This window comes from Scomber japonicus, chromosome 21 (assembly GCF_027409825.1).
Source record: "Scomber japonicus isolate fScoJap1 chromosome 21, fScoJap1.pri, whole genome shotgun sequence".
In the NCBI taxonomy this organism is placed as follows: Eukaryota; Metazoa; Chordata; class Actinopteri; order Scombriformes; family Scombridae; genus Scomber; species Scomber japonicus.
The window spans coordinates 4,537,490-4,557,489 of record NC_070598.1 but is presented as its reverse complement, the minus strand read 5'-3'; the positions used below and the strand labels follow the sequence as shown (position 1 = coordinate 4,557,489).

General features: G+C 43.1%; 2 protein-coding genes across 2 annotated transcripts in view; one reads left to right on the top strand and one right to left on the bottom strand.

The window, feature by feature from the left end:
* The window catches only part of LOC128382829 (phosphatidate phosphatase LPIN2-like), a 12,716-nt gene extending 10,163 nt beyond the window's left edge, over positions 1–2,553 (top strand). The window contains 6 exon segments of the mRNA XM_053342828.1: positions 300–386; positions 473–543; positions 546–624; positions 1,026–1,140; positions 2,163–2,266; positions 2,400–2,553. Coding sequence (XP_053198803.1) covers positions 300–386; positions 473–543; positions 546–624; positions 1,026–1,140; positions 2,163–2,266; positions 2,400–2,544 — 601 coding nt within the window. The 3' untranslated portion in view covers positions 2,545–2,553.
* Positions 2,554–6,509: 3,956 nt separating this feature from the next.
* Positions 6,510–20,000, bottom strand: part of emilin2b (elastin microfibril interfacer 2b) — a 22,020-nt gene continuing 8,529 nt past the window's right edge. Inside the window, exons 4-8 of the mRNA XM_053342827.1 lie at positions 8,890–9,117; positions 7,801–7,854; positions 7,650–7,721; positions 7,442–7,558; positions 6,510–6,844 (exon numbers count right to left, since the gene is read on the bottom strand). Of these exons, the coding sequence (XP_053198802.1) occupies positions 6,510–6,844; positions 7,442–7,558; positions 7,650–7,721; positions 7,801–7,854; positions 8,890–9,117 (806 nt within the window). The remainder of the gene's footprint in view (positions 6,845–7,441; positions 7,559–7,649; positions 7,722–7,800; positions 7,855–8,889; positions 9,118–20,000) is intronic.

Sequence of the window (20,000 nt, the reverse complement as noted above, 5' to 3'; positions counted from 1 at the left end):
CAGACCTAGCGTCCATGTTTCTGGTAGAGGTGGTGACTTTGATTGACAGGTGACACTTGGTAGGGGGTGGGGCTTCAGCGGACTCAGAGGCCACGCCCACAGCGTTTGGGAGCAGAGAAAGAGGCTGATTCTTACACAACTTTGAAGCCTAATTTCATATATTTGGCGATTTTTTTTAATCATTCAAATTTGGCAGGGTGGTTAACAACACACTTTTCTGTGGTATGTCAAACTCAGAACACATATTTATTCTTACTTTACACGGACTTTAAATAATTCTGATGTTTCTCTTCCTGCAGATCAGACGTATTCGGTCAGATTCTTCCTCAGCTCGGGAAAGACTGGACTCATCAAGGAATAGCGAAACTTTACCACTCAGTGCACGAGTAAGTCTCCATAAACATAAAAACACTACAAACCTCGACTGAAGCGATAGATTTAATCTGTTTTAACGTATATCTGACCATTACAGGAACGGCTACAAGTTCTTATACTGTTCAGCTCGAGCTATCGGCATGGCTGATATGACCCGAGGATATTTACACTGGTGAACGACCGAGGGACTCTCCTGCCTCAAGGGCCCCTCATGCTTTCTCCGAGCAGCCTCTTCTCTGCTTTCCACAGGTACTGCTGCTGCTTTTAACAGTTAGTATCATTATTTAGGTCAGAGGTGTCAAACTCATTTTCATTCAAGGGCCACATACAGACCAATTTAATCTGATGTGGGCCAGATTATTAAAGAGAAGGAAGGAAGGAAGGAAGGAAGGAAGGAAAGGGAGGAGGGAGGGAAGGAGGGAGGGAAGGAGGGAGGGAGGGAGGACAGATAGAAGGAATGTAACTTATTATGTTTGATGACTTTTATAACTTTCTAACCAATGTTTTCATCTGTTAGGGTAAAATGTTCCTTCCAGTCAAAACAGACGGGGTCAATTTGACCCGGGAGGACGACAGGAAGGTTAAGGCGGTGCTTAGCAACAGCTGAAGGTCAAAGGTTAAGTCTTTAATCCTTTTTTTTCTCTTGTTAGAGAGATCATAGAAAAGAAGCCGGAGAAGTTCAAGATCGAATGTCTGACGGACATTAAGAACCTCTTCCTCCCCAACAAACACCCTTTCTACGCCGCCTTCGGAAACAGAGCAAGTGTAAGTGGGTCAATGTTTGGTTACTTTATTAGTGTCCATGTGGTGTAACCAAATTTAAAGGGTTAGTGTCCATGTGGTGTAACCAAATTTAAAGGGTTAGTGTCCATGTGGTGTAACCAAATTTAAAGGGTTAGTGTCCATGTGGTGTAACCAAATTTAAAGGGTTAGTGTCCATGTGGTGTAACCAAATTTAAAGGGTTAAAATGTGAAAATAAACATATGAATAACTTGCACACATCCTTTTTTTGTGGACTCAGCAGTTCCTTCCTTCCTTCCTTCATTCATTCCTTTCTTCCTTCCTTACTTCATTCATTCCTTTCTTCCTTCCTTCCTTGACCTGACTGATTTCTTTCTTTCTTTCTTTCTTACTTTCTCCTCTTCCTCCTTTTTCCTGTCTTTCTTTTCTTTCCTCCTCCAACTTCTTTCTTTCTCCTCTTTCTTTCTTTCTCTCTCCTCTTTCCTTCTTTATTTCCTCCTTTTTCTTTGTCTTTCTTTCTTTCCTTCTTTCCTCCGACTTCTTGTTCTGTCTTTCTTTCTCTTCCTCCTTCGTTCCGTCTTTCTCTCCTTCTTCCTCCTTTCCTTCTTTCTTTCTCTTCTTCCTTCCTTTCTTTCCTCCTTTTTCTTTCTGTCTTTCTTTCTCTTTTTCCTTCATTCCTTCTTTTTCCTCTTCCTTTCTTTCTTTCTTTCCTTCTTTCCTCCGACTTCTTGTTCTGTCTTTCTTTTCTTCCCCCCCCAACTTCTTTCTTTCTTCCTTTCTTTCTTTCTTTCTTTCTTTCTTTCTTTCTTTCTTTCTCGGATAAAATATTAAGGCCTAATATTTATCATTCTTTTGTGGTTACACCATTTGACATTTTCAGAAGCATTCAGTCTTACTTTTGGTTTATAAAAAATGGTGCAAATATAATTTCAAATGATATAAAACCAACAAAAATACCAAAAGGAACATTTTAACAAACCTGATGGCTTATTTTCTATCACATACTGCAACACATTAAATATACTTTCTCTCTCCTGTGTTGAAGGACGTGTTCGCCTATAAGCAGGTGGGTGTGCCTGTGTGTCGGATATTCACCGTGAACCCAAAGGGCGAGTTAATCCTCGAGCAAGCCAAGGGCAATAAAACATCGTGAGTATTAAACCCGTCAGTGGAGTCTCTCTCTCTCTCAGCTGTTCCTCTCCAACAAATGTTTTACTGTCGCTCGGTTTGATTCGGGGCTTTTCTTTTTTTTCTTTTCTTTTTTTTTTTTTGTCGTCTACAGCTACAGCCGGCTGAGCGAGCTGGTGGAGCATGTGTTTCCTTTACGGAGCTCCCAACACAACGCAACGTTCAGCTGCCCCGAGTTCAGCTCCTTCTGTTACTGGAGACAACCGATCCCGGAGGTTTGCTTTGAGGAGCTGCTTTAACGCACGCTGATAGAAAGAAGAAGAAGAGGAGGAGGAGGAGAAGAAGAAGAAGAAAGTACTTGAAATCAACACAATCTACAAAGAGCATTGTTTTCTTCTTTAACCTTCCTGTGGTCCTCCCAGGTCAAATTGACCCCGTCTGTTGTGACTGTTCCTTTTTTCCTTCCTTTTGTCCTTCCTTCCTTCCTCCCTTTCTCCCTCCCTCCTTTGTTCCCCCCTTCCTTCTCTCCTCTGTCCTTCTTTCCTTCCTTCGTACCTTCCTCCCTTCCTTCTTTCCTCTGTCCTTCTTTCTTTCCTTCCTTCCTCTTTTCCTTTCTCCCATTCTCCTTCCTACCTTCCTTCCCTTCCTCCCTCCTTTCTTTCCTTCCTTCTTTCCTCCCTTCTTTCCTTTCCTCTCTTCCTTCCTCCATCCTTCCTCCTTTCCTCCATCATTCCTTCCTCCCTCCCTTCCTCCCCTCCTTCTTCTTTTCCTTCCTCCTTCTTTTCCTTTCTCCCTTCTTTCCTTTCCTCTCATCCTTCCTCCATCCTTCCCTCCTCCCCTTCCTTCCTTCCTCCCTCCCCCCTCTCCTTCTTCCTTCCTCCCTTCCTTCCTTGACTCGAGGACAACAGGAAGGTTAATGACTATATGCACTGACTTAATACTGATAATAATAATAATAATAATAATAATAATTCATTGTTAATTTAAAGGAATATTTAGCATTATACCGTTCTTCTTCTTATATATATATTAATTGCACATCATCATCTTCTCAGTTTGGGTTTATTCCCTTCATGCACTCAGAGTATATTTTGCTGTTTTCTCTGCACATACAGTAAGAGGTGTATATGAAGGCCGTCAGAGCACTTTTATAAAGATGTTTGGTGCATAAACTGACCAATATTTAGTGTGATTAAAAGAAATACTGACTTTATCATTATCAAACAGTACAAAGTAATATTTAGTGCAGTTATGTACAGTAGTCGTGTCTCTTTAAGGCCTTATTCACTGTATGGTCTTATTTATTGTATGAAAGCGTAAAAGATTTTTTGCACTATTTAGCTTTGAGGAAATAAATGAACTGATTTTATTTGGCTGAATGCAACGTTAAAAAAAAAAAAAGATTTAAAAAAAAAAAAAAGCACTTTCTGTAGATGCTGCTGCTACATATACGTGCACCAAACATGGAGTATTTTTCCAAGATTTAGTTTAGAAACTATTTTGACGTGTTTTTTGAATCTTTGCTGATGTTTTTTTTTTTTTGCCAATTGTGAGAACGACAGTATCTTAATCTGTTTTTGCCTCGTTTAGCTTCTTTCTGCTTAACCCTTTATTGGGCAAATAATTATATTTGGTAACTTCTGTAAATATCCCAAAATATCCTTCCTTCCTTCTTTCCTTCCTTCCTTCCTTCTTTTCCTTCCTCCCTGCCTTCTTTCTTCCCTTCCTCCCCTTTCCTTTCTCCCTCCCTCATTCCTTATTTCCTCCGTCCTTCCTTCCTTCCTTTCATCTGTCCTTCCTCCCTCCCTCCTTCTCTCCTCCCTTCCTTCTTTCCTTCCCCCATCCCCCTTTCTTCTTCCTTCCTTCCTTCTTTCTTCCCTTCCTCCCTCCCTCCTTCTCTCTTTCTTCCCTCCCCCCTACCTTCCTTCCTCCCTTCTTTCCTCCATCCTTCCTTCCTTTCCTTCCTTCCTTCCTTCCATCCTTCCTTCCTTCCTTCCTTCCTTCCTCCCCTCCGTCCTTCCTTCCTTTCCTTCCTTCCTTCCATCCTTCCTTCCTTCCAATGAGTGTCCTATAAAGGGTTAAACTCGTTAACAGCTGCTAGTGGAAGAAAAAAATAAACTGTATACATTCTTTCTATGAAAGTGATATACTGTGTGAAGAGATCACACATCCAAATCTAGTGTTGTGCCGCATCTTCTTAGTTTTGCATAGTTTTAATTTCACTTTTCGATGAAGAACCGTTGCTGCTGATTCACTCGTTTCCTGCAGACTGTAAAATACTGTTTTCTATATAAACAGTATAAAGCACAAACATGTTCCAGATGTTTGTTCAACTGTGTGAGCAGTGGGCTCAAAAGCACTTATTTATCATTTTATAGTAGATGTAAATGAACTGTAGTATATTTACATTAAGTATTGTATTAAAATAAACTGTCCAATCAAACCACATGACTGTTGTTGGATGATGCTTTAATAAAAAGCATGAACGAGTCAAGGAAGGAAGTTAGGAAGGAAGGGCGAAAGAAGGAAGGAAGGATGGGAGAAAGGAGGAAGGAGGGATGGAAAGGAAAGGAAGGCAGGAGGGAAGGAAAGAAGGACAGAAGGAAGGGAGAAAGAAGGACAGAAAGAAAGAAGGGAGAAAGGAGGACAGAAAGAAAGAAGGGAGAAAGGAGGAAGGATGGGAGAAAGGAGGAAGGAGGGAAGGAAGGACAGAAAGAAAGAAGGGAGAAAGGAGGAAGGATGGGAGAAAGGAGGAAGGAGGGAAGGAAGGACAGAAGGAAGGAAAGAAAGGAAGGGAGGGAGGAAGGAGGGAAGGGAAGAAGGACAGAAGGAAGGAAGGAACGACTGAAGTAAGGAAGGGAGAAGAAAGGAAGGAAGGGAGAAAGAAGGAAAGGAGGAAGAAAGGAAGGGAGAAAGAAAGGAAGGGAGAAAGAAGGAAAGAGCACTTATTTATTATGTAAATGAACTGTAGTATATTTACAATAAATAAAATTACAATCAAAACACACGTCTGTTGTTGGATGATGCTTTAATAAAAAGCATGAACGCTGTTTCAAAGTACAATCAGTTATCGTGTGTGTGTGTTTGTGTGTGTGTGTGTGTGTGTGTGTGTGTGTGTGGCAAAATATGTAACAAAACTTTACAATACAAAACATACAACAATAATTATAATGTAAACGGAATATTAATACAGATGATAGAAAAACTCTCACTTAGTGTTTGGAGACGATATGTTTTCTCTCTTTTTCCTTTCTTCTCTGATAACATTAACCCTCCTGTTGTCCTCAGGTCAAGGAAGGAAGGAAGGAAAGGAGTAAGAAGGGGATGGAGGAAAGGAGGGAGGAAGGAAGGAAAGGAGTAAGGAGGGAGGGAGGAAAAGATGAAGGAAGGAAGGAAGGAAGGAGGAAGAAAGAAAGGAAAGCAGTAAGGAGGGAGGGAAAGAGGAAGGAGAGAAGAAAGAAGGAAGGAAGAAAGGAAAGGAGTAAGGAGGGGTGGAGGAAAAGAGTAAGGACAGAAGGGAAAGGGGAAGGGAGGGAGGGAGGAAGGAAGGAAAGAAAGGAGTAAGGAGGGAGGGAGGAAAAGAGTAAGGACAGAAGGGAAAGGGGAAGGGAGGGAGGGAGGAAGGAAGGAAAGAAAGGAGTAAGGAGGAAGGAAGAAAGGAAAGGAGTAAGGAGGGAGGGAGGAAAAGAGGAAGGACAGAAGGGAAAGGGGTAAGGAGGGAGGGAGGAAAAGAGTAAGGACAGAAGGAAGGAAGGAAGGAAGGAAAGGAGTAAGGAGAGGAGGAAAGGAAGGAGGAGGGAGCAAAAGAAGAAGGAAGTAAGGAGAGACGGAAGTAAGGACAGAAGGAAGGAAGGAAGGAAGGAAGGAAGGAAAGGAGTAAGGAGGGGTGGAGGAAAAGAGGAAGGAAGTAAGGAAGGGAGTAAGGAGGGAGGGAGGAAGGAAGGAAAGAAGGAAAGGAGGATGGAATGAAGGAAGAAGGAGGGAGCAAAGAAAGAGGGAAGGAGGGGAAGAACGAAGGAAAAATTTAAAGAAAGAGGGAGGGAGGGAAGGACAGACGGAAGGAAGGAAGGAAGGAGGAGAGAGCAAAGAAAGAGGGAGGAAAGAAGGAACAGTCAAAAGAGAAACGGGGTCAGTTTGACCCGGGAGGACGACAGGAGGGTTAAACAACTTTTTAACCTCAGCTACGTCACGCTGAGGCTCACCGTACTTCCTCTTTATGGCTTTATATGAGATCTCCGTTGTCTCTGGAAGCAGCCAGGAAGCGCTACAGTTCGGACTGACTGGAGTAAAGAAGGACGACGCTGAAAGACGACAGGACCTCAGAGGAAGTAGTGATGGCGAGCCGTCCGGCGGTCAGAACCAGCCCGGCTCGGTCTCCTCGCTTCAGAGGCAGAACCAGACTGAGCGAAGTCGAGCTGCTGCAGTTACATTGTTCCCGTGACGACGCCGATGCTGCTGCTCCAGACAGGAAGCCGGTGGAGTCCAACCTCTGCACGCTGCGGTTTGACACGGAGAGGGCCGCCTCCAGCCTCTCACCTCGCTGCGCTGAGAGCACCGCGGTTACCAGGTAGCGGCCGTCCGTCGGCACTGTGAAGATACCTGAGAACACAAAGAGAGAGAGACTCAGGGTCTGTTTGAAACCGCATACTTTCCTACTACTCGATGGAAGGGAGGAAGGAAGGAATGGAGGAAGGAAGGAAAGGAAAGAAGGGAAGAAGGAAGGTAGGAGAGAGGGAGGGAGAAAGGAAAAGAGGAAGGGGGGAAGAAAGGAAAGAAGGAAGGGAAGGAGGAAGTAAGGAAGGAAGAAGGAAGGAAAGAAGGGAGAAAGAAGGACAGCAAACTCGCCTGGAGGCATGAGGTTTCCATGGTAACAGTTAGAGTCAAGGATGGAAGGAAAGGAGGGAGGAAGGGAGGAAGAAGGAAGGATGGAAGGGAGGAAGGAAGGAAGGAAGGAAAGAAGGAAAGGTAGAAAGGAAAGAAGGGAGGAAGGATGGGAGGAAAGGAAAGAAGGAAGAAAGAAAGGAAGGAAGAAAGGGAGAAAGAAGGAAGGAAAGGAGAAAGAAAGGAAGGGAGAAAGAAGAAAGGAAGGGAGAAAGAAGGAAGGAAAGGAGGGAAGGAAAGAAGCACAGCAAACTAGCCTGGAGGCATGAGGTTTCCATGGTAACGGTTAGAGTTTGACTTTCTTTAATGAATTACCTGTGGTGGGATCGTAGTGTCCTCCGTCATTCAGCAGCAGCTTGTTGAATCTAATGATCCCGACCTCTCCATGAGACGGAGTCAGAGTGAGACCAGCTGAGAATGATACTCTCTCACCTAAACACAGGAAATGCAACAATAAACTCAAACATGACAGATGTGACAGTGACAAACGCAGCAGCCTGGAAAAAATAAATAAACACCGGACCTGAAACTGAAGCCAACGATGCCGAAGCAGTGTCGGGTTTCCGTGGTGATGGTTTCAGAGGCACGGTCACATCTGCTGAGCAAAAGAAAAGAGTTGAAGTGACTCTTTAAAAGATTTTGTTATATTTAATTTAACAAAAAGAAGCATTTACCTGGAAGGAGAGGCAGCCTGTTTTTTAGAGATTCAGTGGGTTTTATTGGAGAAGCTGAAATAAAGCAGAAGAGTGTGTCCATGTGGTGTAACCAAATTTAAAAGGTGTTAAAATGTGAAAATAAACGTATGAATAACTTGCACACATTCTTTATTTTTGTGGACTCAGCGTCAAATTTCTGCTTTTAATCCATTTAGAGAGAATATATTAGAGGATTATGGTAAAAATGTCTAAGTGGTGTAACCATTAAAACTTGCTTAAAAAAAGGAGGAAGGGAGGGAAAAGGGAGGAAGGAAGGGAGAAAGAGAGGAAGGAAGAAGGTAAGGAAGGAAGCAAGGAAAGGAATAAAGAGAGAAAGGAAGGAAGGAAGGACAGAAGGAAGAAAGGAAGGAAGGAAGGAAGAAGGAAGGAAAGGAGGGAGATAGGAAGGACAGAAGGAAGGAAGGGAGGAAGAAGGAAGGAAGAAGGGAGGAAAGAAGGGAGGAAGAAGGGAGGAAAGAAGGTAGGAAGAAGGAAGGAAAGGAGGGAGGTAGGGAGGACGGAAGGAAGGAAAGGAAGGAGGGAGGGAAGGAATGAAGGAAGGAAGGAAGGAAGAAAGAGGAAGGAAGGGAGAGAGGAAGGAAGGAAGAAAGAAAAGAAGGAAGGGAGAAAGGAAGGGAGAGAGGAAGGAAGGACGAGAGGAAGGAAAGAAGGAAGGAATAAAGAGAGGAAGGAAGGAAGGTAAGGAAGGAAGGAATAAAGAGAGGAAGGAAGGAAGAAAGAGAGGGAGGAATGAAGGAATAAAGAGAGGAAGGAAGGAAGGAATAGAGGAAGGAAGGGAGGAGTAGAGTGAAGAAAAGAAGGAAGGAAGGAAGGAAGGAAGGAAGGGAGAGAGGAAGGAAGGAAGGAAGGAAGGAAGGGAGAGAGGAAGGAAAGAAGGAAGGAATAAAGAGAGGAAGGAAGGAAGGAAGATAGAATGAAGTAATTATTAGTATAAGTCCACTTAAATACACTGTAGGTGGATAAAATATTTAATATGTATCATTCTTTTGTGGTTACACCATTTGACATTTTCTCCTTTCATCTTTCCAACCCTCCTTTCTCTCTCACCTGGAGCTCCAGCGAATCCCAGAAGAGGCATTATGCTGCCGTCCATCCCTTTAGGCAACTTAGACGAGGTCATCTTCCCGGGCGGCCCCGCCTCTCCGGTCTCCATCACAGGTGGTGGCGGCGGCGGCGGCTGTAGTAGTAGAGGGGTCTCCTCGGGGCCGGCCGGCACTGCAGGGCCGTTATTTGAACCGTGTGGATGTCTGGTGTCCTCGGCAACGACCTGAACACCTGAAACAGGACGACAGGCAGTGAGTGATGAGGGAGCGGCTGCAGGTCACAGATGTTCTGGGGTCAAGATGTGTTAACGAAGCAGCTGGTTACGCAAACTGTTAAACTTGACCCCGATCAATCTGTTAAAAGATCTCATACGTGAACCAAAGGTGGGGGGGGGGGGGGGGGGCTGTAAATCTTTAAAGAGGAAAGTCGTGATGAGACGAGTTTCATCAAGATAACGCTCCGTTTTTAAGAAGCTCCACTTTACTCTACTACTACTTTAATCCTCCTGTTGTCCTCGAGAAAGGAAGGAAGGATGGAGGGAAGGAAGGGAGGAGGAAAGGAAGAAAGGAGGAAAGAAAGAGGGAAGTAGGGAGGAAGGAAGGAAGGAAGGAAGGAAGGACAGAGGAAAGAAGGAGGGAGGGAGGAAAGAGAAAGGAAGGAAAGAAAGGGAGAAGGAAGGAAGGAGGGAGGAAGGATGGAAGGAAGGGACGAAGAAAGGAGGGAGGGAGGAAGAAGGAAGGAAAGAGGGAAGGAAGGAAGGAGAGAGAGAAGGAGGGAGGGAGGAAGGAAGGAAGGAAGGAGAGAAGGAAGGAAGGAGAGAAGGAGAGACTTTACTCAAATCTACTTTAATGATATAGTTATTTCCTCCAATAACAGATGTTTCACTGAGCAGATTAACCCTCCTGTTGTCCTCGGGTCAAGGAAGGAAAGGGGGGAGGGAGGATGGAAGGAAGGGAGGAAGAAAGACGGAAAGGAGGGAGGAAGGATGGAAGGAAGGGAGGATGAAGGAAGGAAAGAGAGAAGGAGGGAGGGAAGGAAAGAAAGGAAGGAAGAAGGAAGGAAAGGAGGGAGGAAAGGAAAAAGGGAAGGAAGGAGGGAGGGAGGAAGGAGGGAAGGAAAGAAAAGAAGGAGGGAGGGAGGGAGGAAGGAAGGAAGGAAGGAAGGAAGGGAGGAAAAAGCAAGGAAAGGAGGGAGGAAAGGAAAGAGGGAAGGAAGGAAGGAAGGGTGATAGAAGGAAGGAAGGAAGGAAGGAAGGAAGGAAGGGGGATGAAGGAAGGAAAGAAAATACGGAGGGAGGGAGGAAGGAAGGAAAGAAAGGAAGGAAGGAAGGAAAGGAAGGAAGGAACGAACGAACGAACGAACGAACGAACGAACGAACGAAGAAGGGTGGATAGAAGGAATGAAGAAAGGGGGATGAAGGAAGGAAGGAAGGAAGGGGGATGAAGGAAGGAAGGAAGGAAGGAAGGAAGGAAGGAAGGAAGGAAGGAAGGAAGGAAGGAACAGTCAAAACAGACAGAGTCAATTTAACCCGGGAGGACGACACAATTTGCTGCTTTTCTCTGTTTTATATGATTATAAACTGAATATATTTGAGTTCTGGACAAAATAAGACAGTTAAACATTTTTTTCCCACTTTTTTTTTGACATTTCACAGATTAAACAATTAAATAATAATCATCAAATAATGAAAACCTAATGACTAGCAAACCAGAGGAGGGAAAAATAAACCTCAACAGAAACAGAAACTGACCTCAAACCATCACAGCAGCAGAATGTATTCATCTTAAATTAAACTCTAACTCACTCAGCTGCTACCAGTGTTTCCTTCCTTCCTTCTTTATTTCCCATGATGCACCACACTGTCATTGCTTTGACTTGATGATCCTCTACTACTACACGCTGCAGGTTCACTAAAATGACCCATTAGTTAACGTGTAATTGAGGTTCACCTTTAATCACCTGAAGCTTTGTGATTAAAGGACGTAAAAAAGAGAAAATGACAGACTGCTTCTCACTTTCCCATCGTAAGGAACACCAGCTCTGAACTACAAGAGCTGCAGTCCTTTTCTTTTTTTTCACTTTTTTTTTTCATTTTAAGATTAATACATAGAAACAAGGTATAAAGTTTTTCTTCACAAACATCTAGACACCAAATTACCAAAAAGACAAAAAAGTCCAAAAAGACACCAGATTACCAAGAATTAATTAGAAAATAATAATAAAATAAAATAAATCAAAAATAAAAATAATAATAAAAAATAAGTAAATAAATTAATAAATTAATAAAACATAAAAAAATAAATAAAGAAAAGATAAAATAATAATAAAATAACATTAAAAAAATAAAAAAATAAGTAAATTAATAAATAAATAAATTTAAAAAAATAAATAAATAAGAAAAGAAAAAATAATAAAATAAAAAAAATAAAAAATAATAATAATAATAAGTAAATAAATTAATAAAAAAATTAAATTAAAAAAAAACAATAAATAAAAAAAGAAAAGAAAAAGTGGATAGACAGCATAAAACAAACTAACACAAACATATCCACACAATGTCAAACGTGATTAAAGGAAAGTAAAAAAGAGAAAATGACAGACTGCTTCCCAACTTTCCCATCGTAGGAAAGACCAGCTCTGAACTACAAGAGCTGCATTCCTGAGACCAAACTCTGGAGTTTATCAACAAATCAACAACTTCTCCTGGCTGGGGGGCAAATAGTGAGAGAGAGAGGCAGGGTAGACAAAAGGGGGGGGGGGGGGGGGGGTTTACCAGCAGCAACATTTAAAAGGCATACCAGCATACCAAAAGCACAGCCACATGTTCAATCACCAGACAGCTTGTCCCCCTTCGCCCCCCCGGGGGGGTAAAAGGGGTCATTTACTACTGCCAGAGAAAACATGTGGCATGGAGAGAGGAGGGGAGGGGGGGGGGGGTGGCTGGTGTATAACAGTAAAAGAACACAGAGGAGGGGGGGGGGGTATGGGGGGGTATGTCTGCGTATATATCCGCACATGTGCTGATGTTTTACTGGTCTGCGTTTGTTAGTCGTGTCGCTCCTCGTATAAAGCCAGGTATGTGTTTTATACACAGAGTCTGATTCAAGATTCAAGATCTCAGAGCGAGCGCCATGTACGAGGATGAATGGAAGTTTGTATGCACAGTGTTAGAGAGTAACTAGTTACATTATTACTCATTTCATTACACTTACTGATTAATAAGGAGGTTACATCTGAAGTCAGACCTTTATGATTTAGCTCAGGAGGGTTTTTTCCTCATGTTTTAATATTTAACTTGTTACTGAATACATATATTGCTGTTTTTAATTCTATAGCAACCATAGAACACAACCTGTATCTATAGCAACCATAGAACACAATCTGTATCCATAGCAACCATAGAACACAACCTGATCTGATAGACCTTTAAGATTTTACTCAGGAGGGTTTTTTCCTCATGTTTTAATATTTAACATGTTACTGAATACATATATTGCTGTTTTTAATTCTTTGAAATCAATATTTTATTTTATATATTTAGTAAATAAATCATGATGTGGGCTTATTTGGAGCACACATGGAGCTTAAATGGAGTCACAGTACCAATTAAACTCACTTTATTCATCAAATATCTTTATTTTATATTCCAAAATCTACATGAACTAATGAATACATTTTACAATGAGAGATAAATGTTGCTTTATAAGAAATGATCTCCCTTATAAATCATGTCAGTATCCATGACAACACAGCTGGGCTTAGATTTTAAGGAGGAAGGAAGAAAGAAAGGAAGGGGGAAGGAAGGAAAAAAAGAAGTTAGGAAGGAAGGAAGTGAGGAAGGAAGAAAGGAAGGGGGGAAGGAAGGAAGAAATGGAGGAAGGAAGGAAGGAAGGAAGGAAAGAAGGAACCTTCCCAACGCTGAGCTTGAGAGAGTTTGTCAGGATGAAAAAAGTTGAACTGTAAACAAATGCAGCTGGATCTGCTGCCACACATTTACACTGTTTAAATCAAAGAGCCCCCCCCCTCCCTCCCTCCCTCCCCCCATCATGGGAAGCCCCTCCGCCACCCCCCCTCCTCCTCATAGTTCCAGGTCACCACACTCCTGTTTCACCAGCATGGCCACTTTCCACATTACAACCCTCATCATAATGACTGCACAACGATGCATGTTGACTTTATGAGTCACAGCAGGCCCCCAAAGACCCTGCTGGGCTCCTTCAGACTGTTACTGGGTCTCAAACCACTGCTGCTGGTTCTGCTTTGTGAAGCTCGCTGTATACTTAGTTGTTTAGTGCACACATTTGGAAAGGATGGTGTTGTCTGAACTCAAATGAATGATTACAGACTGTTAAATTGACCCAATAAACCTAATGATGGCTTATGTGTGATAACTACGAAGGAGTATTAGGGCCAGGCACAAAAAAAAAAAAAAATTCAGCACAAGAAAAAAAAAAATCAGACAAAAACCAAAAAAAACCATGCAAAAAAAAAATCATGTAAAAAAAAATAATAATAATTCTACAAAAAAAATCATGCAAAAAAAAAAATCAGGCAAAAAAAAAACATGCAAAAAAAAAACATGTAAAAAAAAAATAATAATAATCAGGCCAAAAAACAAACATGCAAAAAAAAGTCATGTAAAAAAAAAATTAAAAATCATGTAAAAAATAATAATAATAATAATTCAAAAAAAAATCATGCAAAAAAAAAAATCATGCAAAAAAAAAAATCATGCAAAAAAAAAAACCATGCAAAAAAAGTCATGTAAAAAAACCAAAAAAATCATGCAAAAAAAAAAAATGCAAAAAAAAAATCAGGCAAAAAAAAAAAGAAATCAGGCAAAAAAAACAAAAAAATCAGGGAAGAAAATAAAAAGTCAGGCAAAAAAAAAAAAAGCAGGCACAAGAAAAAAAAAGGTATACTGTCTCAGTTTTTGTAGAAAATAAATATACTTGTACTACACTTGAATAAACTACTTTTTGCTAAGGTCCAATAAATAAATGACCTCTCAAACCTAACTAACTAATGACTTGACACTTGCTGCTGTGTGAGACAAACCACTGCAGCTCATGAACTCAGCAGCCTCAGTCCCAGCATCATCATCATCATCATCATCATCATCATCATCATTAGAGGAAACCACTCGGGGGGGCTTCCCGTCAGGTCCCGTCAGGTCCGGTCTTGTTTTGGGTTCTCGGAGGTTATCACGTCTGACCGTTGACCACAAAGTGTTTCCCTTTATCTCTCTTCTCTCTCTCCTTTATCTCGTTCCCTTTATCTCTCTGAGAGTTCAGCGACCCCAACATTTAAAACCACGGAGCAACGTCAGAGGCAGGAAAGCTCTCTTATCTCCCAGCGTTCCCGTAATAGAGTCACAGCCTGGGACGCTGTTTGAAGTCAGTCCTCCTTCTCTCTCTCTTTCTATCCCTCTCTCTTTCCTCCTTCCTACCTTCCTTCCTTCTTCTTTCCTTTCCTTTCCTCCCTCCCTTTCCTTGTTTCCTCTCTTATCTCCCAGCGTTCCCGTAATAGACTCACAGCCTGGGACGCTGTTTGAAGTCCGCTGAGTTAAGTCAGTCCTCCTTCTCCTCTCTTTCTTTCCTCCCTCTCTCTTTCCTCCTTCCTACCTTCCTTCCTTCTTCTTTCCTTCCCTCCTTCCTTTCCTTCCTCCCTACTTCTCTTTCTTTCCTCCCTTCCTCTTTCCTTCCTTCCTTCTTTCCTTTTCTCCCTCCCTCCCTCCTTCTCTCTTTCTTTCCTCCCTTCCTTTCTCCCTCCCTCCCCCTACCTTCCTTCCTTCTTTCCTTTCCTCCCTTCCTTCTTCCCTACTTTCCTTCCTTACTCCCTCCTTTCCTTCCTCCTTCCTTCCTTTCCTTCCTCCTTTCCTTCCTTCTTCCTACCTTCCTTCCTTCTTTCCTTTCCTCCCTCCCTCCTTCCTTCTTTCCTCCGTCCCTCCCTAATTCCTTCTTTCCTCCTTCCTTCCTTTCTTCTTTCCTTTCCTCCCTTCCTTCCTCCCTCCTTTCCTTCCTTCTTCCTCCCATCCTTTCTTGTTCCTCCCTTCCTTCCTTCCTCCTTTCCTTCCTTCTTCCTACCTTCCTACGTTCTCTCTTTCTTTCCTCCCTTCCTTTCTACCTGCCTCCTTCCTTCCTTCCCCCCTCCCTCCTTTCCTTCCTTCTTCCTCCCCTCCCTTCCTTGTTCCTCCCTCCCTCCCTCCTCCCTCCTCTCCTCTCCTCCCTCCTTTCCTTCCTTGACTCGAGGACAACAGGAGGGTTAAGTACATTGATACCATCTTGTCAAACAGAGTGATGATGTCATTAAAGGGATTAAAGGAGGAATACACATTTTACATTTACACTCTAACAAACTGAGCATCCGTCTGTCCTTCCTTCCTCCTTCCTTCTCTTTCTTTCTTTCCCTCCTTTCCTTTCTTCCTCATTTCCTTTCTCCCTCCTTCAATCCTTCCCTCTTTCCTCCCTCCCTCCATCCTACCTTCCTTCTTTCCTTTTCTCCCTCCCTCCTTCTCTCTTTCTTTCCTCCCTCCCTCCCTCCCTCCCTCCCTCCCTCCCTCCTACCTTCCTTCCTTCTTTCTTTCCTTCCCTCCATCCCTCCTTCTCTCTTTCTTTCCTTTCCTCCCTTCCTTCTTCCCTCCTTTCCCTCCTTCTTCCTCCCGTCCTTCCTTGTTCCTCCCTTCCTTCCTTCCTTTCTCCCTCCTTTTCTTCCTTCTTTCCTCCTTTCCTCCCTTCTTCCTTATCCCCTCCCTCCTTTCCTTCCTTCTTCCTCCCCTCCCTTCCTTGTTCCTCCCTCCCTCCCTCCTCCCTCCTCTCCTCTCCTCCCTCCTTTCCTTGACTCGAGGACAACAGGAGGGTTAAGTACATTGATACCATCTTGTCAAACAGAGTGATGATGTCATTGAAGGGATTAAAGGAGGAATACACATTTTACATTTACACTCTAACAAACTGAGCTTCCGTCTGTCCTTCCTTCCTCCTTCCTTCTCTTTCTTTCTTTCCCTCCTTTCCTTTCTTCCTCATTTCCTTTCTCCCTCCTTCCATCCTTCCCTCTTTCCTCCATTCCTCCATCCTACCTTCCTTCCTTCTTTCCTTTTCTCCCTCCCTCCTTCTCTCTTTCTTTCCTCCCTCCCTTCCTTTCTCTCTCCCTCCCTCCTACCTTCCTTCCTCCTTCCTTTCCTTCCTTCTTCCTACCTTCCTTCTTCCTACCTTCCTTCCTTCTTTCTTTCCTTCCCTCCATCCCTCCTTCTCTCTTTCTTTCCTTTCCTCCCTTCCTTCTTCCCTCCTTTCCCTCCTTCTTCCTCCCGTCCTTCCTTGTTCCTCCCTTCCTTCCTTCCTTTCTCCCTCCTTTTCTTCCTTCTTTCCTCCTTTCCTCCCTTCTTTCCTTCCCTCCTTCCTTTCCTTCCTCCCTACTTCTCTTTCTTTCCTCCCTTCCTCTTTTCCTTTCTCCCTCCCTCCCTCCTACCTTCCTTCTTTCCTTCCCTCCCTCCTACCTTCCTTCTTTCCTTTCTTCCCTTCCTTTCTCCCTATGTCTGAACTTCTCCACCTGGAAACCAACAACTGCTTGTAATTATCAGTTAAAGGAGCCATATGGAGAGTTTCTCACAATAAAGCATTGTGTCTATCCCTGAGGTCTAACAAATGTGCTGGATGTGTTTCCTTCCACATAAAAAAAAAAAAGTAAATCTGATTTTTTTTTTGTATATTTTAGATTTTGCTAGCTTGTAGTCTTCTTCTTCTTCTTCTTCTTTACTGCCTTTTAGGGAGCATTGTAGGGAGCATTTGCAGCTGTCAATCAAGAAAGCAAGAATTTGTATCACGTCGTTTCTTGGCCTTATTTTACACAATACGAGGCTCAATGACGTTATATTTTATTGTGTCCATGTGGTGTAACCAAATTTAAAAGGGGTTAAAATGTGAAAATAAACGTATGAATAACTTGCACACATTCTTTTTTTGCGGACTCAGCTGTTCCTTCCTTCCTTCCTTTCTTCTTTCCTTCCTTCCTTCCTTCCTTCTTTCCTTCCTTCCTTCCTTCCTTCCTTCTTTCCTTCCTTCCTTCCTTCCTTCCTTTATTCCTTCCTTCCTTCCTTCCTTCCATCCCTCCTTTCTTCTTTCCTTCCATCCTTCCTCCTTCCTTCCTTCTCTTCCTCCCTTCCTTCCTTTCCTCCCTTCCTTCCTTCCTTCCTTCCTTTCTTTCTTCCTTTCTTCCTTTCCTTCCTCTCTTCCTGCCTTCTTTCCTTCCTTCTTTCCAAGCTCATTCCTTTTTTTGTGGACCCAGCATCAAATTTCTGCTTTTAATCCATTTAGAGAGAATATATTAGAGGATTATGGTAAAAATGTCTAAGTGGTGTAACTATAAAAGGAAGGAAGAAGGAAGGAAAGGAGGGAGGGAGGTAGGGAGGAAGGAAGGAAGGAAGGAAAGGAGGGAGGTAGGAAGGGAGGAAAGGAAGGAAAGGAGGGAAGGAAGGGAGGGAAGGAAGGAAGGAAAGAAAGGAGGGAGGTAGGGAGGAAGGAAAGAAAGGAGGGAGGGAGGAAGGAAGGAAGGAAGGAAGAAGAGAGGGCGGTAGGAAGAAAGGAAGGAAGAAGGGAGGGAGGTAGGGAGGGAAGAAGGAAGGAAGGAAGGAAGGAAGGAAGGAAGGAAGGAAGGAAGGAAGGAAAGGAAGGAAAGGAAGGAAGGATTATGGTAAAAATGTCTAAGTGGTGTAACCATAAAAACTTTGTACCAAATAATTCAACTTGCTTAAAAACAGTAAATAGTCAATAAAACACCATATCAACTAGTTTGGCATGATCTTACATTATAACTTTTATATTAAATAAAGCTAATGGAATACTATTGTTCTAAATATTACATTTAATCTGGTAACCATGGAGACCAGGAAACATTTATATTTATTTAACCCTCCTGTTGTCCTCGAGTCAAGGAAGGAAGGAAGGAAAAAGGAAGGAAAGGAGGGAGGGAGGGAGGAAAGAAGGAAGGAAGGAAGGAGAGAAGGAAGGAAAGGAGGGAGGAAGGAAGCAAGTAAAGGAGGGAGGGAGGAAGGGAGGAAGGGAGGAAGGGAGGAAGGAAGGAAGGAAGGGAGGAAGGAATGAATGAAGGGAGGAAGGAATGAATGAAGGAAGGAAGGAAGGAAGGAAGGAAGGAAGGAGGGAGGGAGGAAAGGAAGGAAGGGAGGAAGGAAGGAAAGAAGGAAAGGAAGGAAGGGAAGGAAAGAAGGACAGGAAGAAAAGGAGGAAGGAAAGATGGAAGGAAGTGGTTCTGGTTCCGGTTCTGGCCCACGGGCCGCATGTTTAACACCCCTGGCTTAGACTAAAAACATGTTTTAGCCAAAAAACATCTAAACACGGAGCTTTCAGCAGTCATCATGGTCATCATCGGCTCAGTCTGCTCTGTCTCATGGCTGGTTGAAGGTTCGGAGATGAAGCCAGTACACAGACGAACTCCTGTTACGAGCGTCTGGCTGCCAAACGTCACGCAGCTGTTTCTCAACATTCAACGGTCGAGCACAGCTGTAACGTACATCCACTGAACATATGCAGCAACGTATGGACGGAGTAAATAGTTTTAAGGCTAAATGAAGGCGTGGTGGATTCACTTCCTGTATGAGTTGTCAACGAGTTATAATAAATGTGGAAATCATGCCAGAGGGTTACAGTTAGTGTGTTCTTTTAAAAAAAAGCAGCAAGTATCCTTTAGAGCAGACGAGTCAAACTCATTTTCATTCAAGGGCCACATACAGACCAATCTGATCTCATGTGGGCCGGATCATTAAAAAGATAGAAGGAAGGAAGGAAGGAAGGAAAGACAGACAAGGAAGGAAGGAAGGAAGGACAGATGGAAGAAACGGAGGAAGGAAGGATGGAAGGAAGGAAGGAAGGAAGGAAGGAAGGAAGGAAGGAAGGAAGGAAATAAGAAGAGAAGGAAGGAAAGACAAAAGGAAAGAGGGCCGGATCATTAAAGAGATGGAGGGAAGGAAGGAAGGAAATAAGAAGAGAAGGAAGGAAAGACAGACAAAAGGAAAGAGGGAAGAAAGGGAGGAAGGACAGTAAGAAGGAAGGAAGGAAGGAAGGAGGAAAGAAGGAAGGAAGGAGGGTAGGAAGGAAGAAAGGAAGGAAATAAGAAGAGAAGGAAGGAAAGGCAGACAAAAGGAAAGAGGGAAGAAAGGGAGGAAGGACAGACAGAAGGAAGGAAGGAAGAAAAGAAGGAAGGACAGATGGAAGTAACAGAGGAAGGAAGGAAAAGAAGGAAGGACAGATGGAAAAAACGGAGGAAGGAAGGAAGGAATGAAGGAAGGAGGGAAGGAGGGAAGGTAGAAAGGACAGATGGAAGAATCGGAGGAAGGAAGGAAGAAAGGTAGGAAGGACAGACAGAAGGAAGGAAGGAAAGAAGGAAGGACAGATGGAAATCCTTCCTCCGTTTCTTTCATCTGTCCTTCCTTCTTTCCTTCCTTCCTTCTGTCCTTCCTTCCATCTGTCCTTCCTTCCTCTCTCCTTTCCTTTCCTTTCCTTTCCTTTCCGTCCTTCCTTCCTTCTTTCCTCTGTCCTCCCTTCCTTCTTTGCTTCTTTCCTTCCTTCCTTCCTTCCTCCCTCCCTCCTTCCCTTCCTTCTTCCTCCCTTCCTTCCTTGACTCGAGGACAACAGGAGGGTTAAAAAGTATGAAGAGAGCGACATTTAGGTCAGCGAGTATCCTTTAGTGTACGATAAATCACGGCGCTCTCTCCGTCCCTTCCCCGACTCACTCATTTAAGGGATGACATCATCATGGCAGACACGTTGACAAATGGGCTTTGGGACCCTCGGAGCATTTCACACTGTTTATTTCAACGGGAGGGGAGCTCAGCCGTGGAAGCCCAAACATGTGAGAGAGAGAACCATGATTCTGGTTTTTGGAGAGCAGAGGAGTGAAACAGGAGGGGAGAACGGGGTCGGTCGTCACGTTTATTAGATGTCGTTCCCTAGGGGGCGCTGTTAAAAATTTTAAGAATTGGGTTTTTCATGAGCGAATGTAAATATCCAGCTCTTCAGTATTTCTCTTGTAGGATTCAACACAATGAATTTATAATAAAACAAACATTATTTTGACCCCGTCTGTTTCGACTGTTCCTTCTT